Source organism: Exserohilum turcica (assembly GCF_000359705.1).
Source record: "Exserohilum turcica Et28A unplaced genomic scaffold SETTUscaffold_18, whole genome shotgun sequence".
Lineage (NCBI taxonomy): Eukaryota > Fungi > Ascomycota > Dothideomycetes > Pleosporales > Pleosporaceae > Exserohilum > Exserohilum turcicum.
The window spans coordinates 252524-279972 of NW_007360003.1; the positions used below are offsets into that span (position 1 = coordinate 252524).

General features: G+C 52.7%; 10 protein-coding genes across 10 annotated transcripts; 3 read left to right on the plus strand and 7 right to left on the minus strand.

The window, feature by feature from the left end:
- Nucleotides 1-1603: 1603 nt before the first annotated feature.
- SETTUDRAFT_184365 (uncharacterized protein) lies at nt 1604-10134 on the plus strand (the record flags this gene model as incomplete). Its single annotated transcript, XM_008026414.1, has 9 exons — nt 1604-1817; nt 1885-2322; nt 2382-2829; nt 2901-4001; nt 4074-4815; nt 4876-8067; nt 8102-8233; nt 8293-8952; nt 9016-10134. The coding sequence occupies 9 exons, from the start codon at nt 1604-1606 to the stop codon at nt 9862-9864; spliced, it is 7776 nt and encodes a 2591-aa protein (XP_008024605.1). The 3' UTR covers nt 9865-10134.
- A 1588-nt stretch (nt 10135-11722) lies between these two features.
- On the plus strand, nt 11723-12193 carry SETTUDRAFT_28024 (uncharacterized protein; the record flags this gene model as incomplete). Its single annotated transcript, XM_008026333.1, has 1 exon — nt 11723-12193. The coding sequence occupies one exon, from the start codon at nt 11723-11725 to the stop codon at nt 12191-12193; it is 471 nt and encodes a 156-aa protein (XP_008024524.1).
- A 1470-nt stretch (nt 12194-13663) lies between these two features.
- SETTUDRAFT_168874 (uncharacterized protein) lies at nt 13664-14595 on the minus strand (the record flags this gene model as incomplete). The annotated part of the gene is made up of 2 exons (XM_008026415.1): nt 13664-14365; nt 14430-14595. 2 exons carry the CDS (start codon nt 14593-14595, stop codon nt 13755-13757), a joined length of 777 nt encoding a protein of 258 aa, XP_008024606.1. The 3' UTR covers nt 13664-13754.
- Nucleotides 14596-15535: 940 nt separating this feature from the next.
- SETTUDRAFT_177027 (uncharacterized protein) lies at nt 15536-16776 on the plus strand (the record flags this gene model as incomplete). The annotated part of the gene is made up of 2 exons (XM_008026416.1): nt 15536-15778; nt 15901-16776. The coding sequence occupies 2 exons, from the start codon at nt 15536-15538 to the stop codon at nt 16774-16776; spliced, it is 1119 nt and encodes a 372-aa protein (XP_008024607.1).
- SETTUDRAFT_168875 (uncharacterized protein) lies at nt 16747-17730 on the minus strand. The gene is made up of 3 exons (XM_008026417.1): nt 17486-17730; nt 17312-17430; nt 16747-17249 (listed from the first exon to the last, which is right to left on the minus strand). Exons 1-3 carry the CDS (start codon nt 17687-17689, stop codon nt 16955-16957), a joined length of 618 nt encoding a protein of 205 aa, XP_008024608.1. The 5' UTR covers nt 17690-17730; the 3' UTR covers nt 16747-16954.
- A 435-nt stretch (nt 17731-18165) lies between these two features.
- On the minus strand, nt 18166-19347 carry SETTUDRAFT_168876 (uncharacterized protein). Its single transcript, XM_008026418.1, has one exon. It carries the CDS (start codon nt 19201-19203, stop codon nt 18577-18579), a length of 627 nt encoding a protein of 208 aa, XP_008024609.1. The 5' UTR covers nt 19204-19347; the 3' UTR covers nt 18166-18576.
- A 398-nt stretch (nt 19348-19745) lies between these two features.
- SETTUDRAFT_109183 (uncharacterized protein) lies at nt 19746-21098 on the minus strand (the record flags this gene model as incomplete). Its single annotated transcript, XM_008026419.1, has 3 exons — nt 19746-19820; nt 19874-20866; nt 21012-21098. 3 exons carry the CDS (start codon nt 21096-21098, stop codon nt 19746-19748), a joined length of 1155 nt encoding a protein of 384 aa, XP_008024610.1.
- A 607-nt stretch (nt 21099-21705) lies between these two features.
- On the minus strand, nt 21706-22585 carry SETTUDRAFT_168877 (uncharacterized protein). Its single transcript, XM_008026420.1, has one exon. The coding sequence runs from the start codon at nt 22241-22243 to the stop codon at nt 21779-21781; it is 465 nt and encodes a 154-aa protein (XP_008024611.1). The 5' UTR covers nt 22244-22585; the 3' UTR covers nt 21706-21778.
- Nucleotides 22586-22649: 64 nt separating this feature from the next.
- On the minus strand, nt 22650-23159 carry SETTUDRAFT_39191 (uncharacterized protein; the record flags this gene model as incomplete). The annotated part of the gene is made up of 1 exon (XM_008026356.1): nt 22650-23159. One exon carries the CDS (start codon nt 23157-23159, stop codon nt 22650-22652), a length of 510 nt encoding a protein of 169 aa, XP_008024547.1.
- Nucleotides 23160-23832: 673 nt separating this feature from the next.
- SETTUDRAFT_184371 (uncharacterized protein) lies at nt 23833-27338 on the minus strand (the record flags this gene model as incomplete). The annotated part of the gene is made up of 3 exons (XM_008026421.1): nt 23833-26608; nt 26666-27131; nt 27209-27338. The coding sequence occupies 3 exons, from the start codon at nt 27336-27338 to the stop codon at nt 23950-23952; spliced, it is 3255 nt and encodes a 1084-aa protein (XP_008024612.1). The 3' UTR covers nt 23833-23949.
- Nucleotides 27339-27449: the final 111 nt, after the last annotated feature.

The following is a 27449-nucleotide window of genomic DNA, read 5'->3' on the forward strand; positions in this document are numbered from 1 at the left end:
ATATCTAGTGTATAGTTTATATGATAATAATCTTATAGTTTACTAAAACTTAATAGTTCCAAAATATTCTTAATATATTTAAAAATAAGTATTGAGCTTATTTTTACTTCAAGGAAATATATATGAAAACTATAAGTTTTAAAAGTCTATGATAGCTTAATAATTTCTATTATAAGTTAAACCTTGGAAGGTAAAATAATTCTACTTAAATTGAATAAACTTTACTAAGTTTCAATTATATTATAGCTTTTATTTACTATCATACTATAACTTGAGACTTGATAAATAATAGTTTTAATAAAATGTTCTATGAAATAATATTTTATCCAATTCCATTCTTTAAACTTTAGAATATATATTTTAATATAGCTACTTACTAAGTAAGAAGTAGGTTTACTATACTAGACTACAAGATTCCAGCCTTTAAATTACTTCTTTACTTATCTTTAGCTATCCCATTAGCTAAGATATATTAGATTAAAAATAAGTGTTTTTTCTATCATATTTTTCTACTATTACCTCTTTGTAGTATCTATTATATTAATTTAATTATAAAAGAACTATCTATTACTATATTACAATGTAGCGTTAAATATTTCTACTAGACTGTATTTGTTCTATTGGTCCTAGTGCATTTATAGGCTTGGGATATTCATATAAGCTATGTACATTCAATAATACTTATAATACAAAGCTACTCACTCTTATTATAGTTGTTAAAATATATAATAGATCGATAAACTATATTATATAGTTTTATGCGTAGTTTCTAAGACTTAATTCACTTTTTATCTAGAAGGTTAAAGTGTATATGTATAATATAGTTAGACTTTTAACTATTAGTCTTTTAAAAGTAGAAGCTTAACTATACTTACTATATTATCTAGTAGAGCTAGTAGTATATTTAGAAATTAAACTATATCATTAACTCTAAGATTGACTCAGTTTTCTAGAAACTACTTGCTTTTTATAAAATACTATTTATAAGTAAAATATTTCTATAAAGTAATAGATTTTTAGTATTATAAGAAAAGAACAATATAGAGAATAATTAGAGTAGACAAAGTGGGTACTAAATATATTATAGAGGTAAAAAGAAGAGGACATTTGACTTTATTGGGAAGAATCTGCTACAGACAAACTAAAGAAGGAATGCCTACAGCCAGACCTATCTGCATGTCTAGGTGATAATCTAACTGTAAGAGGCTACGCCTAAAGTGTGTGTGTGATCGAGTATATCTATACGACTACCTAGACTTCAAGAAGCTTGAAGTCTTGTTACTGCCTTTTTGGCTATGGATGGCGTAACTAGTCGTACGCTCGGCCCGTTGGGCCCGCCCATTACACTAACAATACACTCGGGCCGATTATACAGGTTCCCAACGAGACTACACACTGTAGAAGCAAAACGCTTGCCGACTGCAAGCCACTAAACTATGTAGCGCTGGATGGTAATAGCCGGTTAGTAGATTGTCATGTGGATGAGATAGCCACTTTCGCGATGGGATATTTTGGAACTGTTGCCACCCGCATTGTTTGAACATTCACCCTCCATCGCAGCATTCTCGTTTCTTTCTCATTTCCATAGTGTGCAGGTCCAAACATGGCAGATTTCTCACTTGAAGCTGCTTCAGAGGCACAACCACTAGCCATCGTTGGGCTTGCAACCCGCTTCCCACAAGAAGCGTCCAGCACAGAGCGGCTGTGGCAATACCTTCTCGCGAAGAAATGTGCACACACACCGTTTCCCGAAGATCGGGTGGGCAGAGGACATTACCATCCAGATCCCGAGCATGGCGGTACACATGCTGTCGAAGGTGTGTTGCGCACAGTCCGTAAAATAGCTGATGTTGACAACTGACGATTTGATTTGGTACATCTCAGGAGGTCACTTTCTTGCTGAGGATCCAGCATATTTCGATTCCTCCTTCTTTGGAATCATAAAAGGCGAGGCCATGTCACTCGATCCTCAACAACGTGTTGTCCTAGAAAATGTGTATCTTGCTCTCGAGAACAGCGGGTTCACGATTGAGCAAGTCGCAGGATCCAAAACCTCAGTCTACGTCTCGGGTTTTAATCACGATCATCTAGCCTTGCTGAACAGTGACCCAGAGACTACGCTTCGACATCGTGTCACTGGTCTCACAAACTCTATGCATAGTAATCGTGTATCATGGTTTTTTGATCTCAAGGGACCAAGTATGACTGTTGATACCGCATGCTCTAGTTCCATGGTGGCTTTGCATCTCGGTGGTCAGAGTTTACGGACGAGAGAGAGCGACATGGCAATCATTACGGGAGTAACAATTCTCAATTACCCTGGTATGTAGCAGCCCTAGTAAGCGGTCCTGGCAATTGCTAACTATGAAACCTCTTTCAAGGTGACATCAACGGCATGTCACATCAAGGCTTTCTCAGCCCCGATGGCCGTTGTTTCAGTTTTGATCACCGCGCCAACAGTTTCGCTCGTGGAGAAGGCGTTGGAACCGTAATTGTCAAGCGCCTGAGTGATGCCCTTCGTGATGGCGATACTATTCGCGCGGTTGTTCGTGGCACAGGCATCAACCAGGATGGTCGTACCCCAGGTCTCACCCTTCCCAGCAGCGAAGCACAAGAAAAACTCATCAGAAGCACATATGCCTCAGCCGGGCTGGATTTTGACGATACTGCTCTGATAGAAGCGCATGGCACCGGGACGCGCCAAGGCGACGCAATTGAAGCCCGTGGAATCGCACAGGCATTCAAGTCGAGGCGGAAGGACAGACCGCTATATCTGGGTTCGATCAAGGCCAGTGTTGGGCACCTTGAAGGCGCCGCGGGCGTTGCCGGGTATGTTGCGTCATCAAGTAGCTTCGTTGAAGCAACAAATGTCTACTCAAAACTGACGGTTCCGTGCGCAGAATCATCAAAGGTGTGCCGACACTCGAGAACGGAGTCATTCCACCACAAGCCAATTTTGAGCGGGCAAACCCCAGGATTCCATTCGACAAATGGAACCTTTCTATTGCCGACAAAGCTGTGCCGTGGCCTACGCAAGGTATTCGGAGAGTGTCGATCAACTCCTTCGGCGTAGGAGGAACCAATTCACATGCTATCCTCGACGATGCATACAACTACTTGCGAGACCATGGGCTGACCGGAAAACACCGGACCGCCAGTAGGGTGCCTTCCAGTGAAGAGATTGATATTCTGAGTCGTGCTGCAGAAGAATTCTCGGATCCTCCTCACTTGAGTGGCGACGAGAATGCGTCACAGAAGAATGGGAGCACGACGCCGCCCACAAAGAATGGTGTTGATGGAGATCATAGCCAAAGAAGCTGGCGGTTGGCTGAACAGATACCAACCCCTCCCCAGCTCATTGGCCTTTCTGCGTTTGACGAAGCAGGCCTATCCCGAAATGCCCAAGCACAATTTGCCTTCGTTCAGTCTCGTTCTGTACATGCGCCGTCATTCTTGCAGGACTATTCCTTCACTATGAACAAACGTTCCCAGTTTGGATGGCGCAGTTTTCTCCTCGCTGGACACGCTTTGGATCTGCTTGAAACCCTTCCGAGTATACACACAAAAGTCGTCCGAGCACGCGGAACCATATCTCTCGCCTACGTCTTTACAGGCCAGGGAGCTCAGTATCCTGCCATGAGCCGGGAACTGTATGTTTATCCTGTTTTCCGGGACAGCATGACACTGGCAAGCCAATTCTTTACATCCTTGGGCGCAACCTGGTCTCTCCTCAACGAATTATCCGACACTACTGAACAAAGTAATATCAATGAACCCTGGCTATCACAACCAGCTTGTACAGCAGTGCAGGTAGCATTGGTGGATCTGCTCAGGTCGTGGGGTGTGAGACCGTCAAGAGTCATAGGGCATAGTTCAGGAGAAATAGCTGCAGCCTACGCTTCCGGAAAGCTGAATCGCGAGTCGGCATGGCGGGTGGCGTATTACCGAGGCATAGTTTCTGCAAAGGAAAACGAGCTCAAAGGCTCGATGCTGGCCGTGGGGTTAGCAGAGCGCGACGCTTGACCTTATGTGGACGTGTTGGCTAAGAAAGGAACCCTGGTGGTGGCCTGCAGTAACAGCCCTAGAAACTGCACCATATCTGGAGATGAACATCTCGTTTCGGAACTTCACGACTCGTTGCAAGCGAAGCAAATCTTTGTGAGAAAGTTGCCTATTCGCAAAGCGTACCACTCGCCGCACATGGATCATGTTGCGACTAAATACACAACGCTTCTCGAGGGTCTCTCGCCGGAAAGATCGATTCAGCCAAACACGGTGGCCATGGTCTCAACGGTGACTGGGACGTTCATCACCGATGAACTACTCGATGCTGAGTATTGGGTCAGGAACTTGGTTTCGCCAGTTCAATTTGCTGATAGCTTGTCAGCAACTTGTTTCCGGTCCGCACAGAAAGGCCAAGTCTCTCTTCAGGTTGATGCTCAGGGAGCCAACCATTTCGTGGACGTTGTGCTGGAGCTTGGCTCGCATGGCGCCCTTCAAAGCGCTATCAAGGACGTCCTGGCAACGCAACCCGGTGGATCCGCCATAACCTCATTCCCCGTCTTGAATCGCTCCAAACCTGGCCCTGAGACTGCGCTGACCGCGCTGGGACATATCTGGAGTCGTGGCTACCCGATTAGCCTCGAAAAGATTAATCAAAGTGCTGAGCACGAACCGCTCGTACAAACACATGCCCTACTGGCCGATGTCCCTGGCTATGCTTTCAATCATTCCCAGCTCCTCTGGTACGAAAGTCGCATAAGCCGCAACTACCGTCTCCGCAAAGCGCCTCGTCATGACCTCTTTGGTGCACCAGTGCCTGACTGGAACAAGGAGCGTCCTCAATGGAGAAATATCCTCCGATTGAGCGAATAGCCCTGGCTGCGTGACCACATTGTCACCAATTCCCATGTCTATCCAGGTGTGGGCTATCTCATCATGGCTATTGAGGCGGTTCGGCAAATTGCCGACGAAGGCCTGGCAATTACCTCGTTTCGCTTGAGAGAAATTTCAATTAAACGGGCAATGATCGTTCCAGACGGGAAAGATGGGCTGGAAGTCATGCTGTCGATGAATCGGGTGGATGAATCCAGCTTGACGGTCTCGAATACGTGGCGTCGATTCCAGATCTTGTCTTATAATCCTGCTGGTGACGACTGGATTGAGCACTGCACAGGATACATTGGTGTGGAATATGCTACAGCCACTGGTCCTGTTGATGGTGGGCTGGAGGCTCGGGAAGAGGCAGCCATACGACGCCGAGAGTTACAGGATGCTGAGAGTAGGTGTCAGGCAACATTTGACATGTTCCGCGCATACGAAAATATGGCCACGGTTGGACTTCAGTTCGGTCCATTGTTCAGGAATGGATCCGACGCCAGAGGCACTGGCAATCAAGGCGGAGCAGTCATCGGGCGAGTGACGGTGCCGGATATTGCCGCATCCATGCCCAAGCAATACGCCTCACCACACCTCATACACCCTGCCACATTCGACAGCATGATACATTTTGCGCTTGCAGCCATCATGGATCTCTTCGGTGCCACAAGTCTGGAGAATCCAGCAGTTCCAACGTTTATCAAAGACGTTTGGCTGTCAGCAGAGCTGAGTGCGCTGCCTGGCCATAAATACAGAGTTCATGGCCGGACTGAGCGAGTCGCTTTCGAAAAATATGACAACGATGTGTTGGTGTGGGACGAAATGACTGGCGATGCGAGAATCTCAGTCACCGGTATTCGTGCCACACCATTGGACTCTGCGGATCAGCGAGCAGCAACTGGTAGAGAGTTGTGCCACGAAGTCAAGTGGCCTGTTTACCTCGAGACCATCTCGCAAGAGGACTTGAGCCCAGAGAACCATCTCGTGAGACCGGATAGTTTGACAGCTGAATGGGTGCACCGGTTGCAACTGGCCACTCTCTGCCTCGTCCATGATGCTCTAGACGAGTATAGAAAGCTTCCTGGGACTCCTCAAGGCCACCTGCAAAACTACCTGCAATGGTTGGAGCAACTCGAACACTGGACCAAAGAAGACAAGATCTCATCCGTCTCACGTGCCGATTATGAGGCCATTCGCGATAACGATACTGCCAAAGCTGAGCTCTACCGCCAAATCCAAGAGTACAAGGCAGAAGGCCGTCTAGCTTATAGAATGGGTTCTAATATTGTTTCTGTGTTGCGTGGCGAAACCGACCCCCTTCAACTCATGTTTGGCCAGGACGATATCCTAGACCAAGTGTATGCTGATCTCGTCCGACTCGGAGACCTTCCGGAGCTTCTAGCCAAATATCTGCAAATTCTGGGGGAAAACCGCACCAACCTTTGTGTCCTGGAAGTTGGAGCTGGAACCGGCTCATCGACCGAAGCCGTGATCCGGCATCTGGCCCCCGTCTCGGAAGATGGGCGTCTTTTGCAATCCAGCGTCCTCCAATACACATACACGGATATCTCGTCAGCTTTCTTCGACAAAGCTCGCGACAAGTTCAAGTCTTGGCAATCGATCTTTGAGTACAAGGTCCTGCATGCGGAGAAAGACGTTGAAAGTCAAGGTTTCGAGTGCGGCATGTACGACGTCGTTGTCGCTCAGAACGTGATCCATGCAACCGAGGATTTGCATTCTACCCTGACAAACTTGAGAAAGCTTCTCAAGCCTGGCGGTCGAATCATGATCCAGGAAGGTATGAGACAAGACTACTTCTGGTCGGCTCTCGCTTTCGGACAGCTAAGTGGATGGTGGCTGTCGAAAGAAGAGACGAGGCGATGGAGTCCCTTTGCGTCGAAAGAGAAGTGGGGAACGCTATTGAGCGGAGCTGGATTTGACGGCGTCGAGCTAGAGTTGAAGGACGCTCAAGATCTAGTGTCACATACGCAGAGCATCCTCGTATCGCGTGCCGTGGAGCAGAATGTGGTATTGGATGTGGTGCAAGAGAAGGCGATCATTGTTGCCCCTGAATCCATGGACAAAGACATGGTCATGGAATTTCAACAGCAGTTGCAAAAAGCACTCCGAATTGGAAGTGTTTCTATTGCCTCGATCAAGGAACTGAAAGACCAGGATCTAAATCAAAGCCTGTGCATTTCACTCCTTGAGCTGAATAGGCCTGTTCTGTCAACCCTGACGACAGAAGAGTACGAGGGTCTCCGAAAGATGCTGACTGAGTGTCGCGGCCTTCTCTGGATCACAGGAGACATGGTGGAAAACCCGGAGAACGGTATGGCGCTCGGACTCATCCGAACAGTGCGATGGGAGCGAGATCTTGATGACGCAAATCTCGTCACATTGTCCGTGGCGAATCCACGACCAGACACGGCAGGCCTCATTCAATGCGTAAGCAAGCTCAGCGCACTGCAATTTTCCAAGGCCATCGCAAAAGACGAAATGCAAGGAGAGTATCTCTTGAAGGCAGGAACCTGCTTTACCAGCCGTCTTCACTCAAGCACCCGAGGAAACCATTTTCTCGTGTCTCAATTCAGCACTCCACAGCCTGTTCCTACGCCTTGGAAGAATGCTGGCCGTCCAGTCAAATTGTCCTCCGCCTCGCCCGGCCAGCTGGATCGGTTGCAATGGGTCACTGACCCGGTGTACAACACGCCTTTGGATCCCACACACGTCGAAATCGAGATCAAAGCAATGGGTCTCAACTTCCGAGACCTGATGATTGCCATGGGCGAGCATATGGCGTACAGTATCGGATGTGAAGCCGCTGGTGTCATCTCTCGAGTCGGGTCCCAGGTTACCGATGTATCTATCGGAGATCGAGTAACGTACATTACTGGGCTCGACCATGTGGGCTGTTTCCACACTTTTGGGCGCGTGGACCAGTCGGTAGTAACTAAGATCTCAGACTCTCTGAGTTACAGCGATGCGGCTGGGCTTCCGGCCGTGTATGTCACGGTGCTATATGCGCTGAGAGATGTAGCAAGGCTCGCAAAGGGAGAAAAGGTGCTGATCCATGCTGCAGCGGGAGGTGTGGGACAGGCGGCGATAAACTATGCGAAGAGTGTTGGGGCTGAGATTTTTGCCACTTGTTCCACGCCGGAGAAGAGAGATGTGGGTTACTACCTGGCCGTGTGTAGAAGATTGTTGACTGACTTGATCATAGTTGCTGATGCGAAACTACGGCATCCCGGAAGACCATATCTTCTCGAGTCGAGACTTGAGTTTTGCAAAAGGTATCCGACGAATAAGCGGTGGCTACGGAGTGGATGTCGTTCTCAACTCACTCGCCGGCGATGTATGTGCACATGATTCTGCTGACGCTTCCTGGTCTGTTTCACTGACACACATTTTCAGGCTTTGCGATGCTCCTGGGAGCTTCTTGCACCCTTTGGACGCTTCATTGAGATTGGCAAGAAGGATATTCAGTCCAACTCTAAGATTGAGTTGCGACCCTTGCTGCGAGGCACCTCTATGACTTGCGTTGATTTGGTTACCATGATGAAGTGTCGGCCGCAGCTGGTTAAACAGCTCACCGACGACACAGTACGCCTGTGGAGCGAGGGAATCGTCAAAACGGCAAAACCAACAACGGTCTCGCCGCTGTCGAAGCTGATTGAGGGTTTCCAGACTCTGCAATCGGGTCGTGGAACAGGCAAAATGGTGTTTGTGCCACATGGAGATGATGTGGTCCCGATTGTGCCGGAGCAGCAAACCCCATTCACCTTCAGTCCAGACGCAACGTACGTTCTGAGCGGTGGTCTAGGAGGGTTGGGGCGAAGTATTGCAAGATGGATGGTGTCGAGAGGCGCCCGCAACTTGTTGTTCCTCTCCCGTAGTGGGAACATTACTCCGGCCGTTGCAGAAATGGAAAAGCAGCTCACAGAGCAGAAGTGTCGAGTGCACATTGTAAAATGCGATGTCACCGACGCTGCTAACCTTGTAAGCGTGTTGGAGGAATGCAAGTCTCTCCTGCCACCTATCAAGGGAGTCATTCAAGGAGCGATGCAATTATCAGTAAGTCCATCGCCCAGCCTGCTAGCACACATGCAAAAGAAGTCGACTTACCATGGTTAACAGGACTCCATTTTTGAAAACATGACATATGACAGATACATGTCGGCGGTTAAGCCCAAGGTGGTGGGCTCGTGGAATCTCCATAGGCATCTCCCACGCGACCTCGACCACTTTGTGCTTCTCTCTTCTGCTACGGGCATACTCGGCAACCGCGGCCAGGCAAACTACGCTGCTGGAAACACGTATCAAGACGCACTTGCCGAGCACCGGCGGTCCCAAGGCCTCGCTGCTACCACCATTGATGTTGGAGCTATCCTGTCTGTTGGCTATGTGGCCGAAAACTCGTCGCGTGTGGCGATCAACAAGGGCGTCAGCGTGGAACTGGAGCAAATCCGCGAAGAGGAGCTTCACGCAATTTTGGAATACGCTTTGGATTCGCGACAGGAACCGCCGACGCAGATTGTCACTGGTCTCTCGCACCGAGATAAATATCGCGCCAAGGGAATGCCGACGCCTTCGTTTATGAGTTTCCCCCTGTTTGCGCACCTGAACAGCGAGAGCTTGCTGGGATCTGCCGCGTCCGAGAGTACAGAGGTTGCGGTGGAAGCTTTGCTTGCGCAAGCAAAAACACTGGGCGAGGCAGCTGACATGATCACGACGGCGGTAAAGGGCAAGCTTGCAAGTTTGCTATCGGTAGCAGCGGCGGATATTGACGACGACAAGTCCATCAGCGCAAATGGTATCGACTCGTTGGTGGCGATAGAATTCCGCACGTTCCTTGCGCGAGACGTAAAGGCCGACGTGCCAATGTTGGATGTTATGGGGACGTCAACCATCAAGGTCTTGTGCAAGAAGATTGCCACATTGAGCCGCGCGGTCAATGTCAAGCAGGATGAAAAGAGCGAAGAATAGGGTTGCTTGTGCGGCCAAGGGTTATTGGATTAGTGTGTTAGTTATTGTTTGGCCAAAGCGTGGTTCTCTGGTAATCCAGGCCATGCCAAGTAACGTAGTATGCAACATTCTCCTATTTGTTAGTGGAATTTCATGATCTATGTCAGTGCACGAAGACGGCATAATGTACCTTGTTATGTTTCTGGTGGAATCGTTACACCAATATATTTGGATCAGCAAAGACGGATGGACACACATGTGGTGCAACGACAGGCGCGGGGCGAATGGACGTGTATAGTGTACACCTAGTGCATGCGAGTGCGAGCACAGTTGGCATGCTGCTGTGGGGGCCGTGGATATTAAACAAGCATGCGCACGTGATGGCCCAGGCACAGGTACAGATGAAGATGCATACCACATGCAGGTGAATGAGGTAGAGTGTGGGGCGGAGTCGGGAAAAAGGGCTTGCCGTTTGCGCCAACACAGTGACATCAGGAACGCGCCCACGCCATGTCCTACTCTGGCCATGTCGACACTAGCCTTGGCTTGGCTTGGCTTGGCTTGCTGCCACTGCCACTGCCACTGCCACTGCCGCTCGCAAGTGCAAGTACGAGTACACGCACCGGTCGAGATTGTCGGCGACGGTGCATCGGCTCTGGCCTATGACGTCGCCAAAGAGGCAATGCCGTGTCGACCATCACGGCGCACACGGTAAGCGACATTTGCACGTTGCAGCCAAGGCCTGCGGAGGCGGTTGGCAAGAGACGCCTTTGGCTGAGGCTGCTCTTCCTCTTGCACTGCGCCCACACTCGCCGTCATGCTCAGCCCGCGCATTGCCCCGGATCCCGTTTTACACCTAGCCGCAACAGCCATTGTGCATGTATCCACTTCTGAAACAAGCTGTTGTCGTCGGGCCAAGCTTTTCTTCGCTGTCGACGCGATGCAACCCGAGGCCCAGCGCCAGAGACCCTGGCCATGCAACTCGAGCGTTGGCAGCGCCGGCCGCCATGGATACATGAGCAGTGCAGTAGTGGCCGTGGTAGCGGTAGCGGTAGTGGTAGTGGTAGTATCGACGTGCGCGCATGGCCGTCCGTCTCGTGGGTGAACCACGGCCAAGTGATGAAAGGACCATGTCGTCACATGCCCTTGCCCAATCGGGCCTAGCGCCGCCAGGAACGCAAGCCCGCTGAGACGCCCGCCCGTCTCCCCCATGCCTTCACTACTCCACTGCTACCACTACCTGCTACTATGCACCCATCACCACCACCGCCACCGCCACCCTGCATCTCCCCGAGCTCTCTCTCTCTCCCTCTCTCCCTCTCTCCCTCTCTCTCTTGCTGGCCTCCGCAAGGCCTCCCATGCTGGGTCCATGACGAAATGCACCCCGCCACAAGCTGGCGCGCTTACTTACTCACGCGCTCCTGTGGCGCTGCAAAAACTGGCTGTGTGCCTGGCCGCAGCCCTACACTACTACGCCCACGCCCATCTCGCCATCAAAATCCTTGTTCTCCATGGCGGCCAAGCCCGTCTTTTCCGATATCTCCCCATTCTGGACCGCCCTCTTCGCAACCCTCGCAACCTCCAGTGCCTCGATCGCTGATGCCCTCCTATTCCAGACCACATACCAGGCCAAGAGCCACCACCAGAGGCGCAACAGTGACGCCACCCGTGTGCAATCGACGGCTCCGTGAATGCCAACCGCCTGCTGCTATAAAAGTCGTCTGCTCGCCCAGTCTCTTCTTGCCCTCCATTCCACACACACACACACACACACACACACACACATACACGCCAGATACCCACTCCACACTCAGCTACACCCAGCTCCCCTTTACCCTTCAACTCAATCCTTTGCTACCAAACCCCCCCAGCCACCAAGATGCGCTTCTCCTACATCGCCACTGCTTTCTTCGCCGCCAGCGCTGCCAACGCCCAGGCCGACAACATTGCCTCGGACATCACATCTGCCCTCGCCGGCCTTCCTTCTGACGCCGCCTCGGCCGCCACGAGCCTTGCCGGCGCCATCACGTCTGCTGGCGGTGCTCTCCCCTCCAACGCTGCCTCGATTGCCTCGAGCCTCCGCTCCGAGATGACGTCGGCCGGCGGTGCTCTCCCCTCCAACGCTGCCTCGGCTGCCTCCAGCATTGCCTCGAGCGCCGCGGCCGCTGCTTCTTCGCTCCGCTCCGAGATCGATTCTGCTGCCTCGTCGGTGACAAGATCTCTCGGCTCGGCCGCGTCGAGTGCCACTGGATCGGGCAGCTCGCCCACCGAGACTGGCGCTGCCAACCACGCTCTTCCCGCTGTCGGCGCCGTTGCTGGTGGACTCTTCGCCCTTGCCGGCCTCCTCTAAGCGCCTGGCCCTTGCGCGCCTCTACTCGTGTAGTAGTCGATACTCTCCATCATCCTCTTCTCGGACAGCTTTCTTCCGTCAGCCAGCGACACAGCCATGAGGGCACGTCGCTCCGTCTCGCACGCACGGGACGGGTGGCATCGTCATGTATATGCAGACAGTCTATAGCATTCTAATAAGTCAATTGCATGAAAAGATTAGCATACTAGTGTCGTGATGGCCGTGGGTGCAGCGTGTTGTTTTGGTGTCTTGACCTTGCCAGTGCATGGCCATGGGGTGAGGTTCCCACAGGCAGCGTGCCCATGACGTAGTGCCGCGCGTCCCCTGCGGGCTTCAGCCGCCGCGGATCCAATCATGCATATCCCCGCTAGCGCCTTTGCATGCTGCACTCCACATTTTCCTCTCGCTCACATCCACACCCACACACACACACACACACACCATTGCCATCCTGATCCCGATCCTTTGCATTTGCTCATCGTTACCACGCCACCCCCAGCACCGCCGCCCCTTGGCTGCACGCCTGTGCCTGTGCCTGCGCCCCCCCTCCCCGACGCTCTTTGCGGCACAACTTCGACACAATGTCCGTCAAAAGGGGGGGCGGGCAGCCCGAGCCAACATGGCGCGCCTCAACAAGTTGTTTTTGCTGCGCCTGGTCGGTGGGTGAAACACGGCGATCCTATGGACAATAATAAAAGCACGCCTGCAATGGTTGTCGACGCACCGCCTCGCCAGTGCACAGTGTGCCCAAAGAGCACAAACACAAACATAAAGCCCCCTTGATGCATGCAAAACCACCTTTTTTTATCCACACACACACACACACACACACACACACCTCACACCAACACCGCTCGTGGAACCTGTTTTCATAGCCTTGTTCCCCGGATACTTGAACGCTGATCTCGCTGCATATCTCCCGAAATAGCCGTCTTTCTCGTCAACCCCGACAAGCGGCTTAAGCGAAATGGCTCCCAGATGACATGCTTTGTCTCATCCTGCCCCATGATACTAGCCTGCACTGCAACTGCACTTGTCACACCCACATGTTGCATCCATGCCATGCCATGCCGTGTGCTGTCATTCCGTAAAGACACGCACTCGTTTTTTTTTCTCTTCTAATCTAAATCAACAATGCTTGCAATTACTGGCTTTAGAGTACACGCCACATGTATGCGTATCACGTACATGTTGTTCCAATCTAGTCCAAACAATGCCAATCAATCCTTTCCTCCGTTCCGAGGGCAATGCACAAATGCTATCCACCAACAACCAACTTTGTTTCATACCACACATTCCACATACACTCTACACCTAAACGACGCAAATTAATCTGTAAAACTTGTCTTGGTTTTGCACCGATGATCATTCGACAAATGTTACTAAACAGCAAGCTGACACACACCTACTTGCCTCCTTGCCCATGAGAATTGTACCAGGCATGGAAGACATTCAAATGGCAGTGACGGGTAAATCATATTCTTAAATTCAAAGCAAATTCGCCATGGACACAAAATTCCCATGAAACTAGCCATGGGATTGGTAACACTAAAAGAAACATCTACGCGTCCTCAGGCCCCATGTCAAATAGCAAAAACTCGGCCGGCTTGTCGCCAACACTCTCAATCTCCACCTTGGCAGGTCCCGTCACGCCATCAATGTATGCGCCGTCGCCCTCGCCCAGCACCGTGTCACCAATCTTGATCTGCGCTCCCCCTTGGGCTGGCTGCTCGCGTCCACTCATGACAACATGGGCAAACAGCTTCCGGGGCCCATCGGCAACAACATCGTGCACCACCTTGTTGCCGGGCGAAAGAATCGACGCATCCATGCTCAAATCCGCCTGCAGGCCAATAGCCCCCTTGCTCTGCGCCAGGCGATCAGTGTACTCCATGATTCTCACAAGCTTGTCCGTCTTGTCCTCGTCAGGAAACTTCTTCGTCTCATAGTGCGGCTTGAGTCCCCTCTTGTTGGGCTTGGCCCAGATCTGCAGGAAATGCACTTCCGAATCCGAGTTGCGGTTGTACTCTGAGTGCCGGATGCCCGTGCCCGCACTGGTGAATTGCACCTCGCCGCGCTTGAGATTCTCCAGGTTGCCCATGCTGTCCTTGTGCTCGAGCACGCCGTTGACAATGTAGCTGAAGATGAGGAATTCTGCATGGCTGTGCGTACCTGTTTTGGTTGTTAGCAAGTCAACGGCAAGCAACATGTGCGTGTAACTACGAGGAATACATACCGAATCCAGTGCCAGCTTCGACACGGTCTTCGTTGATGACCCGGAGCGGGCCCCAGCTCTCGTGGCGCGGGTCGTAGTACGATGCAAAGGAAAAGGTGTGGTATGTGTAGAGCCAGCCGTGGTCGGCATGTCCGCGCTGCGACCAGGGGCGCTTGGTAATCTTCATAGAGGCCGGTGCTGCAGTAGACATGGCGCGAGTGACGGGTTTGGAGAGAGCAGAAGAAAAAGTGTTTCGGAAGGCGCTGGAGAAAGCCAGGATGACTGCTAAAAGTCCAACAAGTACGGTGAGTGTCTTTGTAGTAGTCGAGTATGGTGTCTTGATTGGTGAAGAAGGCTGTTTGGGTTCGCTGGATGATTTTGTTGTTGTGTCTGGCATCACGAAAAGAGAGTTTTTTTCACGGCGGGCGTTTCTGTCGCGCTTTATATTCGGCGGGCGAGCGATGGGGTGTGAGTTCGCGCATCATCTCGAAGGTGCATTTCGCAGCGCCGAGTGCATTTGCAATAAGTGACTAAGACATGGTAAAGCTAAGGTAAGGATTTGGCGTGGGCATGGAAAGCACGCTAGCCTGATTACTGATGGATGACGGAATGCCCGCCGTTTCTTCATCAGCGCCGCCCCATTGGCTGCTTGCCGAGGAACTCTGCAGCACAGACGCCGCCCCCGTCACAGCCAGCCTCTCACGGAACTGGGAAAGTCGGAAATAGAGAACAACCGGCTCTCCCCACCAAAACTCGTTATTTTCAATGCCATATACCAACACTACAACACCTTAATATTAAAATCTAAAATTTTAGAATTAAAGAAAATATCTTAAATAAGTATACAAAAGAGACCTAAATAGCAAAAGCGATTATTGAGCCGTACAGCTACTATCAAAGCTAACGACTGGCGCGCGCGCACCACCTGAAGCGCTTTAGTCGGCAATTTTGCTGTTCTCTATGTCCGACTTTCCCGGTTCCGTGAGAGCCAGCCTTCTCGCATATGCACATTAACTACAGCCGGTTGGAATAGTCGTGCAGGCGCAAGAAAGAGCTTGGGAATTCACGTGTGCATTGCAATCGCACTCGTCGGTTGGGACTGCAACAATACATCTCTCGGGGCCGGCATGGCGCTCCAGAAGTTCAACCCCAATACTTTTTTGGACGAGTGGTCCGAGGAAAAGTACTCACCACTGTACAGCGACAAGCCGCTGGCACAATGCATAGGGGAAGCATTCGACATTCCGCCCACGGACGACTATGTCTACCGGGCACAGGCAGAGACTACGCTGCTGGCTACACAGCGAGCCATTGACGCAAAGAGGCAACACGGGCTGCATGCATGGTACACAGACGACAAAGGCAAGCCTGTATGTACACCTACTGTACTCCCTGTTGAATCTCCAGCAACAGCCAATGTTTCCTTGCCCAAACACTTCCAGACACACCACATGCATCCCATGTCCACGCCCAACCCCTAACCACCAGCCAGAAAGAGCCGCCGCACCCCTCGCTCGACGAGATAAAGGCATACACCGACGTCTTCAGCGCCTCGGCCAATCTCCCCAAGGCCCTCAACAGCTTCCTCAAGAGCGCAAAAGCACAAAGCCTGCGCCTAGAAATAGCCACGCATCTGGCCGCGCGCTTACACAACACGGCATCGCCGCATCTCGGCCTTGTGCCCAGCAAAAAGCCGCGCGAGCACAAGAACCCCTACTTTGATCTCTGGAGGTACTCGTGCCAAGAGCTGGAATGGGCCGGCCCACTGCCGTCGACTACGCACACGAGGATAAGCCACCACATTCTGCCCCTCTTCTACCATCACTTTGGCTGCGTCGTGCCCTCGTATGCCGCGCTGCATGCCATCGCCAAGCTGGCCCAGCCCGCGCGCCCCAGCAAAGAAGACGTCCTGCCAATCCTCGACATTGGCTCCGGAAACGGCTACTGGACGTATATGCTGCGCCATTTCCCCATTGCCCATATTGGCGCCACCAAACCGCTCAATGTCCGTGCCATCGACAGCCAGGTCAGCGAGTACCGCGTCTCGTGGATCAACGACACCATCCACATGGATGGCAAGCACTATCTCAAACAAAACAACCACGGCAAGGGATGCGTCCTGCTGCTCGTCTATCCACAGGCAACCGGAGACTTTACAGGCCCAATCCTCAAGGCCTTTGAGGGCGACACCATTGTCGTTGCCGGCACGCAAAACAGAAACGGCTTCACGGCCTTCAGGGACGTCATTGTAGATGAATGGGTCGCCAAAAACTTGTCTCACTTTGAACTCACGCTGAGAATGCCATTGCCGAGCTTTGCCGGCAAGGACGAGGCACTGTTTGTATTTCAGAGAAAAAGGTCGGACTGAGAAGCACGAAAAGAACATCACGCAGACAGGCAGCAGGAAACGAGGCTTCGTGCGGGAGAGCTAATCTGCTCATATTCATCATGCTCGTCGTAACAACATGACACATCAACGGCGCTGGCCGATTCTCAACCCAACCTTTCGTTATTCCTTTTTTTTAACTTGTGTAGACACAGTGGATCTACCACTTGGCCTCCTTCCGGGCCAGGAACTCGTTCAGGATGCCAACGTCCTTCTCCAACGCAGACAGGTACGTCTCCAGCTCAGCCTGGACCTTTGCATCGTCCTCGCCGAGCTTCTTGTAGAAATCGGCACGGTATGGTGTCGCGCTCATGGCGGCGCTGAAGATGGGCTTGACGATAAACGAGTGGTGGGGCTTAAGCGTCTTGCCGTAGGCCTCACGGAACGAATCGGCGAGCTCATGCGAGACATTGGTGATGTTGTGGCGGAGAGCCTGAGCAGTGAAGTCGAGGCCACTACAAAACGAAGCTGTCAGCACAAGTTCCTGGAGCTGCTGGTTCGACGAATGCATGCATACCGGTTGAGCCAGACAAGGCCCTCGGTGGCAGTGTGCTTCTTCTCCTTGAGCTCGTTGAGGACAAGGTCCTGGAGAGTCTCGGAGAGTGTGGGTGCTGCGAGCTGCCTGTCACGGATTTTCTGCCTCGCGTTAGCATCCACACGCAGCTTGCACCGTGGCCGGATGAGTGCGGACCTTGATGTTGCCAGTCATGTCGCTCTTGACAGGCTTGAAGGCGGCCGAGCCCAGGAGATCGAAGAGCGTCGTCAGGCCCTCGGCAGCCTCGAGGAAGTCGGTCGTCTGGATGGCATTGTCCTTGGACTCGTCGACGGGCACATCGACGAACCTCTTCTGGACCGTGTCGAAGAAGGTTCCGCCTGGGGGGATTGCAGCTGCCATTGTGGGGATGATTGGGAGGGGTGTTGTTGATGCAGGGGGATGATGCAGGGGAGGGCTGGGGAAAAAGCAATTGTGAAGCAGAGCTGGATGGAGCAGAGCAGAGCAGAGCAGAGCAGAGGAGCTGGAGCTGGAGCTTTTGTTGTCGGACAGGTGGTCTGGTCTGAGCGGTGAGCTCTGGTGCATTCAACGCGCGTAGCTTGGTGGGGCAATTGGCCTGCAGTGAGCTAGCGCGGGGAAGGCGCGACGCACAGGGTCTGGACAGGGGCACGAGAGGGGGAGAGAGGGGTCCGGTCGAGGCAGACGAAGATATCCCGCATTGCCATTGCGTGGACACCAAGCCAGGCCATGCATCTGGGGCACTGGACAAGTGCCGTCTCAGCAACAGCCAGCAGCGTCGTTGAGTATCTGTGTCTATCTGTGTGTACAAAACACAAAGCAGACGTCCGCCATATCAGCCCCGCATCGTGGCAAAGAGAGTCGCATGCAGCAACATGGCACGGTACGCCTACTCTGGGACCACGTATTCTAGTACGAGGTTGCAAACCGCTATCCCTCGCCTCGCCTCTCGCCATACTCGCCACTACCAACCTACTACATGCAGACATGCCGTCATAGTCGCATCTTGGAGCCTCGGCCACAGTATATCGGAGCGTCTCATGGTTCTGCTCCCCGCTTCACTGGCAAGAATACGACAACCCCCGCACACAAGTGTCTTGGAGCGCCCTGCTGGCAAAGATAAGGCTGCCACGGCTCTTCAAAGGCCATTGAAAATGTCGCTGCGAGTTCAGCCAAGACTAGAGACGTTTGCGTCTCTGGCGCGGTGCCTGAGCAGCTGTGAGTGACATGCAACGACGATGCGTGTATGCATATCAGACGCGCCTCATATGCTAATCCAGATACGCTTGCGGAATCTCGCTGCGTCCCTCTACAATCCGACTCCTCATATCATTCTCCCTCCTCTTGCGCTCATCTGCCACATCCATCAGGCTAAACCAGTTCCTCCACACCTTTACCGCCTTGCCCTGGATCAGGCCCTTGCTAATCGGTCCAAAGTCGTTGCTATCCAGACTCCTGCGCCAGTTGTCGCCCTCAATCCACACATGGCCATATGGCACCACCACCTTTCCCACCTCTGGCTCGGGCACGATCGAGTCCGGGTCGCGGTCTGCAAGGCCGTCCGGAAAGCCCTGCATCCGCGATTGGTAAGACGCGGGATCCAGAGCATACCCGCGCGTCGGGTATACCGTGTCGCCCTCGATGGCTACGACGCGCTTGATGCCCATTTCCGAGGGCTTATGTGGCTTCCAAAACGTCACCACGTCGCCGCGCTGGATGTCCCATGCAGCATCGTGCTCCTCGCTTGCTCTCTTGCCCCGCCACAGATAGGACCGCACAATGACATAGTCTTCCCTGCCCGTCTCGTGCGCATCCGGACTCAGCGTAGGCGCCATGGACGAACCGCGAACATGCTGGAATTCCACAAAGTGATCGCGCACAAACAGCATGGCGCACATTGCTACAAGGCCATTGGTGCCCCATTTCACGTAGCGGTTGCTCGAGCGGGCGCGTCCCTGTTCAGGCCATTCTGACGGTGGCGGGGATCGTGGGGGGACCTGGCTCCATGATGCCGACGGCGCTGCGGTAGACTTGGACAATGGCGGGGCTCGGGGCGCGGCTTTGATGGCAGTCTTGGGGGGCGCAGGCTTCACATGCACTTTTGGCGCTGCGGGAGGCTTCGCAGCGAGACGGAAGGGAGGTTTGGGCGGCATTGGGGGAACTGGTCGGTTGGCGGATAGCGAGCTTATGCTAGTAAGTAATAGGTCATTGCGCATCTCGGCTAATCTTGCGCGCGCTGCACAGTCCAGTCGCATGCCATCCTCACCAAGTCGCAACATGGGCGAAATACTACAGTCATATCTTCTCAATATACAAGTTTCAAAGGTATCGGCGTATATCTAGCTAAATGGCAGCTATAGTACAGGGACTAGGACATGACCAGAATATGCAGTGACCGCCATTCCGTCGTGTCAATGCTCATCAAATTCCATAACCTAATCTACTTGAGCGCCTTGATGACGGCGTCGGCGTACTCGAACGTCTTGGCCTTGCCGCCCAGGTCGCCCGTGATGGTCTGCAAGTCGAGTTAGCAATCAGTCGTCTGTAAGCAGCATCCATGCGACGCACCTTGCCCTCGGCGAGGACCTTGAAAATGGCCTGCTCAATGTTGCTGGCCTCCTGGGTGAGACCCATGTGTCGCAGCATCATAATGGAGCTGAGGAGGAGCGCAGTGGGGTTAGCGAGCTGCTTGCCAGCAATGTCAGGCGCAGAACCGTGCACCGCCTCGAAGATAGAGCAGTTGTCACCAATGTTGCCAGAGGGGGTCAGACCGAGACCGCCAATCAGACCAGCGCACATGTCGGAGAGAATGTCTCCGTACAGGTTGGGCATGACGAGAACCTTGTCGTTGTATGGAATGGGGTCGGTGACCATCTTCAGGCACGTGTTGTCGAGCAGCTCGGCGTCAAACTCAATGTCGGGAAAGTCCTTGGCAATCTCGCGGGCGGTGCTGAGGAAGAGGCCGTCGGACATCTTCATGATGGTGGCCTTGTGCACGGCGCGCACCTTCTTCCGGCCAATGTCGCGGGCGTGCTGGAAGGCATATCGCAGCACGCGCTCAGAGGCCTCGCGGGTAATGAGCTTGATGCTCTGCACCACGCCGTCGACGACAATGTGCTCGATGCCAGAGTACTCGCCCTCGGTGTTCTCGCGGATCAGGACCGTGTCGACGTCATCGTAGGGCGTCTTGTAGCCGGCGATGGAGCGGCAGGGGCGGACGTTGGCGAAGAGGTTGAAGGTGCGGCGGAGCGTGAGGTTGAGCGAGACGTGGCCCTTGCCGATGGGCGTCGCGAGCGGGCCCTTGAGCGCGACCAGGTTCTTCTTGACGCTGGCAATCGACTCGTCGGGGATGACCGTCTTGCCGTCCTCGTTGAGGCGCGGGGTCACGTCGACCGACTCCCACTTGATGGGCACGTTGGCGGCCGAGTAGATGTCCTTGACCGACTGCGCAATCTCGGGGCCAATGCCATCACCCTCGATCAGCGTGACACAGTACTTGCCGTCGCTGTCCTTGGTTCCCTTGAACTTGGCCACCTCGGAGGCGTAGGTTCGGGCAGAGATCTGGGCCACGCATCAGCCTTGTTTTTTTTTCTTTCTCTTCTTTCTTTCCTTCTCTCTTTTTGGGGGGGCCTTTGCTGCAGCACTATCGCCAGCCGCACAAAGGACAAAGGACTGGAAAAGGCGTCTTTCCCCGCTGGAAGCTCACCTGGGACAGCGCGGGCGCCCACCTGGAGCGGTTGGCCTGGCGCAGACATTGGCGCGCAGGCGAGGCAAAGGAGCGAGCAGCCAACATGATGCGGGTGAAAGTGTGTTTCTCGTGCTACCCAATTGGAGCTTCACCAGGGCAGGAGCAGGTCGTGGGAGAGAATCGTCGTTGTCGTCGTTGTCGTCGTCGGCGGCGGGAGGTGTTGCGCAAAGCTCGGATACTGAAAAAGAAAGCTCCACCGGCCGCGGGCGTCTTCGTGCGCCAAACCGGTCTCTTCCGCTCCGCCATGGCTGCCCGCCTTCCTGTCCTGTCCTGGTCTTCTTGGCTGCCCGTCATGGCTGCTGACATAACAACGCAGCTGTCTCTCTGCTCCTCTGCATCACTTGCATGTCTACATACTCGCAGCATATTCCTATCAACCCTCGCTTCATCGTCTGCATCCCCATCGGCAGCGTCGCTCGGCTCGGCGGATGGCCGCCTTACCGAGCAAACTACCCAGTACGCAGTTCTTCACATGCAAGGCCATGAGCCTTTTGTTTCACTCAGCCGCTGGCTCCACCACACGATAAATGTCGGAATCACGCTCGTTAGAAGGATTACAAAAATACAAAATGCGCATGCGTCGACTCAACCTCGTCTACTCAATTTCTACCCACCCTTTGCGTCCTTCATTACCCCTCCATGTGTATCGCAAGACAAGGACCACCCCAGATTGGTTGCGCAAGAAAAAACGGACCATGTTCAGCCACTACGTATACGTCACCGCCTCACGCCTCTCCTCTAGGTTTTCCATGGCTTGACGACATCGCATCCCGCCCGTCCACCTCCCCATGTGCAGTCATGCTTTCTGGACCAGTGGCATTTCCAGCTGGGCCCGCTCTGGGCACGCTTTCCTGCGAAAAGTAGCTCGCAACTGGCGACGGAAACGACATTGCTGCTCCATCTAAAGGACTCTGTCCACTGGCCGCTGTCGAGCTGCTATACACAGAACTTGGCGCATAGGGGCGGCCAGCAACTGACGGAGAATCCAAACAACGTGCGGACAGTGCTCTCCCCTCTTCCAGACTGGGCTGAGCTTCGAATATCGCACCAGGCCCACATCTATCTTTTGTCCTCTCGTTTGCCCGGATGCGACTGTAGAAATGCAAAGATAGATGTAGAGTAACAACAATCTGGAAAATGAGCACGACAAGCGTTACCAGGCAGATGATCGCGATGCTTTCCAGCTCCATTATGCCGACTAGTGGTGTTGAGATGACACGCTGGTAAGAAAATGTATTGCTGAAGTGCGTTGGCATATGATGTACACGCAAGCGACGTGGTTTTGTGGTCAACGAACACCTTGGTAGCAAACGCAGACCAAGACATCAGACGCAACGCTATCTGAGCTTTGGGTCGTATGTTTCACTCATGTGTCTGGTACTACAAGTTTGGATCGGGTATTGTATTCTGGAATGCTTATTTGAATCAGGAGTATCCATCTTCGAATTTTCTCTGATGCCACAAGAGCACGAATAAATCACAAGCAGTCGGAAAAACCATGCAGCACTTGAGATCAGTCTGCATTCCACTACGTATTTCTCACGTTCCAAAACAAAATCTTTGATTCAAGCAACGACGTCCAAAATAACCAGCACCTCACCCTCTCCTCACTCCCCCAGGCCAAGCCTGCCCCAAAACATACGTATACCTCACCCTCCGCTCCACCTTGACATGTTCTCCACACGCCGCGCCCTCGTCAAACCGCTCATACCGCGGGAGATTCGAAACGTCGCTGCTACTCCTCGTCATTCTCACCACTGCCCTTCCGGGTCTCTGCAATCCATCTTGTTCTTCTTCCTCTTCGTCTCCTGCCACCGATTCCACAGGCTCTACATTTGCTGTCACCGCTGCTGCTGCCGCCGCTCGTCCTGTAGCTACGCTGACAAGTCTAACATCCGGCGCGTGCATCTTGTAGCGTCTGCTTTTGTCGATCTTGTACACGACGTGCAACAGGGAAATAATGGCGGCGATGATGAGAATAATCCAGAAGGTCTTGGCTGTTTCCCAGGAGAAATCAGCAGGGCCGCGAGCATTTCCACTATCGTTATCGTTGTTGTTGTTGTTGTTGTTATCCTTGTCGTTCTGCAATGCAGTGGGCTGCAGCATGTTGCGTGAAATGTGGTATTGTGAACGAGAAACCAGGCGAAGAAGAAATTTGCGAGATTGCATGTACGTGGCCAAAGTGGATGGAGAGAGTTACTGCATAGCGAGATTTGTGCTTCGCTGCATGCGCTATTTGCGTTTACTGAGTGCTGCTGGACATGGGGCAAACGATGCGGCAGTCCAAGCTGTTGCCAGCACAGAGTCTCGCATGCTTGCAGCAAGGTTCAGAATATACTGGGAATTTCTCAATGACAAAAAACTTAGCTACGAAATAATTATTTGCCACATCAATGTCCCTTTGCATACGAAGAATGGGTAAGGTGTCTGTAAGCAAGCGGATTGCTTTACCCAGGGAACATGCTTTACCCACACACCACTGTCTAGTAGCAAACCAAGCCCGATAATACTAGTGCCATGTCCAATACTGATGCGGTTCTTTTCTTCTTTACTACCTACCGTTCTTCTTGCTCAAAATCCACTCTCTGGCTGCAGACAACACACAGAAAAGGCCGAATGATTGATTTTCCATCTCTCACATTGTGTCTTGATGCTGTTATCTCGTTGCATCGTTGAAATTATGAATCATACCTGCTCTGCCAGCGCCAATGCTATCTAGGATACCTGTAATTTGTGCTATGAATACGTCTTTCCTGGCCCAACATCCAATATCCGTTTTCCTGTGATTAAGAATACCGAAATATTCGAGTGTCATAACCACATAGACTGAACAGCCACCAACGATCCAACGCAGACTGCAAAACAAATCCCCTTGATTTTGACACCTCGTGCTGCTTCAACGCTTATTCATCTTCATGTAAGCTGCCCAATCCGTCTTCTCCCCCTGCACGTCAACTCCGGTGACACCGTCTCCCTCACTCCAGCCCTGCCATTTTTCCAAACCAAACAGATGGCGCATCGTAGGTCGGCCATGAGGACAAGACCATGGCTTGTCCATACTACCCATATGGCGAACAATCTCCCTCATACGTGGCGTTTGAAGAGTCTTACCAATCATCACTGAGCTTCTGCAAGCGCGACTCGCGAGTAGCTTTCTGACCTTGGAGGGACGCGGTATATGCGGTGATGTCGAGGTTGACGATGACGGCGGATTGTCCAAGATGAGGGCCAGGAGCTCTTCAAGGTCTGTGGGTGTAAATGTTACCTCCTTGGACATTGGTAAGGAAATTAGTCTGGCACGATGGCCAGCTTCATCAGCCTCGGAAGCGTTCATCTCAACAACGAAGCCATTGGCGGTAAGTGCATGCTCGTTTGCTAGAATGATTTCCTCTTCAACTGCAGTCAACTCGAGCGGGTGCGGATGAACAAGACGTTGTGACACTAGTGTTGTCGTCGCAGCTAAGCGCTCAAAGTTGTACTTTTCGTCGCTAGCATGCTGGTCGATGATAAACAGATCTGAAGTGGGCGAAGTCGAGGTCGGCGGCCTCACAGCAATGATGAAGCCTAGATTGAATTGCCCAATGATGCGCATCTCGTGGAAGTCGGCTTTTGTTACCGTGAGACTAAGCCGCTCCTCTGGGTCTTCCCCGTTCAGTTGGGTGCTCGTAGGCAACGTTGCCATCTGCTCGGCTTTTGCCAGTGATGCATCGAGAGCCATTTGAATTTCCTGTAGATTACGAGCGATTGAATCTACAGTCGTCTCAATGACACGCTCAAGGTTGATTGTCCAGTACTTCTTCTGTGTGACCTTGAAAAGCTTATTGGCGCGTTTCAGGTTCATTTCTGTGGGCCGAGCCGCATTCTCTTCAGCTTCTTCAATAAGCCGAGCGATTTTAGCTTCTTCCTTTGCTTTCTTTTCGGTCTCGTCCTCATACTCTTCGTCTGTACTTCCCACGTCTACCTCTAGTTCTGGTTCCATGTCTGGAGAACCATCAGAGACTGATGCTAGGCGAGCCGGAACAACACTTGATGAGTGTACCAGGTCCTCAGCATCTGGCTCCTCAAACGACCTGTTCGGCAAACGCTTGACTGGAGAGGAGGAGCGTATGGGCATATCAGACATGTTACTGTTCTCTATGGCTTCGTCTTCCTCGTCATCTCCATCTTCGTCACTGCTCTCCTCTTGAGTGCCTGGTGCAGTGAAACCACTCAAGCCCATTTTGAACAGACTCTGCTTTGGCGTTTGGTTCAGTGGCTTGCCAGACAGAGAAAATTTTGGCGTATGTATCCTCGATCGCTTCGAGGCTACCGATTGGCCACCCGTGCCGATTGTAGACACAGTCGTGGTGTCACCCACGGTTATTGTGGCCTTTTGAACTGGAGTCCGCATGGGACGCATGCGGTCAAAAGCATTTTGAATGGTACTCTGCGACAAGGGTTTTTGAGGCGTCTGTACAATGGCCGGAATGGTCTGTTCTTCTTCCCCCCCTTCTTGATCAGGCTCGGCAGGCAATGACTGATGTGGTATTGCAGAGCGGGGACTCTGAGAAGCTATGCGAGCGTTGAAGTCTTGAACAATCTTGGGAGGTTGAGAGTGTCTGATGGCAACATGGGCCTTGTTTTGTTCCGGTTCAAACAACGGGGATGGCGAACGTGGACGGATTGGGTCGACTACATCGCCCTCTTCAGATAACGTGCTGCGTCGACGTGTGTCTGGGGGAATGATGTGCGTCTCATCAGCCTTAGTATGCTTAGGAGAGGTAGCCTTTCCAGATCTGGGTAGTGGACGGGCCACTCGATCTTCCGAATCACGACCAGCGAATCGCTCAAGAAGGCTTGCCCTCACGAAGCCAGGTCGTTCGGCCGTGTCGGGCGTATCTCGTGTCGAGAGTTGTTCAGATATCTTTGGTGTTACGGGTTGATCTTCATTCGAATCTTCAGAACCGCTCTGGTCGTCTTCCCGTGCAGAGGTAGTGCTTCCACGGGGCTGCATGAGGGGAGGCTTGAAGGCAGATGTCGGTTTCTTATTCCCAAGCAGCTGGGCCTGAGGCACGCTTTGATCATGGCCCTCAAACAGCTCTAACAGAGACTCCTTGAGGTTTTCCAAAAGCATGGACTGGTCATGAAGCATGATGGTGCGCTTGTCTGGACTCACATTGACATCGTAGGCATTCGTGTCAAGCTTAATGTCGGCAAAGATAAACGGAGACTGTGTGATGTTGTAGGACTTGTAGACCTCGTTGAACGCCTTGGCCACCTGAGGCAAATTGCAGGGCCGCGAGTTTACAAAAAACATCTGTCTATCGGGCGTTTGACGGCCTTCGCCTACGACGGGGCGGGATATGTGGCCCACGATCTTGACTGCATGCTCTGCTGCCTCATCCTGTGTGGACCAATTCTTTGCACTCTGCGTAGCACCCGGGCGGTTGGAAGGGTCCATTGTGAATTCGAGGCTGAGAGGTATCAGGGCGACAACCGTCTTTGCACCGTAGACATTGGCGATGTTGTCCCGCGTGTTTGTATTGGCATTGGTAGAAAAGGCAACAGTCTTTTTCCTTGGAGGCATGTCAGCGAAGGCGGCAGACACAGGACAGCACATGGCCCGCACTCACCCTTTGGGTATCTGGTTGCTCACGGAAAACTTGACACCGACACTGATGCATGCATATGCATTGAGCAGCTGCAGGACCTTGTTGTATTCCCGCTTGATGTTCTTCTCAAGCTCCTTCCGTCTAACGGGCAGGTTGTAGAACAGTGTCTCGACCACGACAGTTGTGCCCTGCTTGGCGGCCATGACCGAAGCCCCCTTTAGTTTTCCCGACTGCTCAAAGTCTAGCCTGGTGCCCTTGGGTCCATCCGAGGCGCGGCTGGTAACAATGTGGAATTTGGAGAGGGCACATAGCGACGACAGCGCCTCACCACGGAAGCCGAATGTCTGCAGCGACGAGAGGTCGTCGTAGGTGGCAAGCTTGGATGTGTAGTGCTTGAGGGCAATGGTGTGGTAGTCGTCGGGCGAGATGCCGGAACCATTGTCCTGGACTTCAATGGAGTCGAGGCCATAATTCTTGAAACGCACCTCTGTGTGTGGTGGCGGGGGTCAGTCGTCGTCTGCCGCTGTGTGGAGGGAGGGGGTGCTGTGCAGTGCGAAGACATACCAACGGCGGTGGCGCCCGCATCGATGCTGTTTTCAACGAGCTCTTTGCAGACAGACTGCAAATCAACAATGACCTGGCCCGACTGGATGTGGTGGACGGAGCGGCCCTCTATGGCCTTGATTGTGGCCATATCAACCCATGCCGAGGGTGGTGGACGCTGGAGACATGGCTGACTACGCGACGCGTCTTGGGGGCGGGCCAAGATGCGCCCGCGCTAGCATGTGTGGGGTGCGGGTTGCAT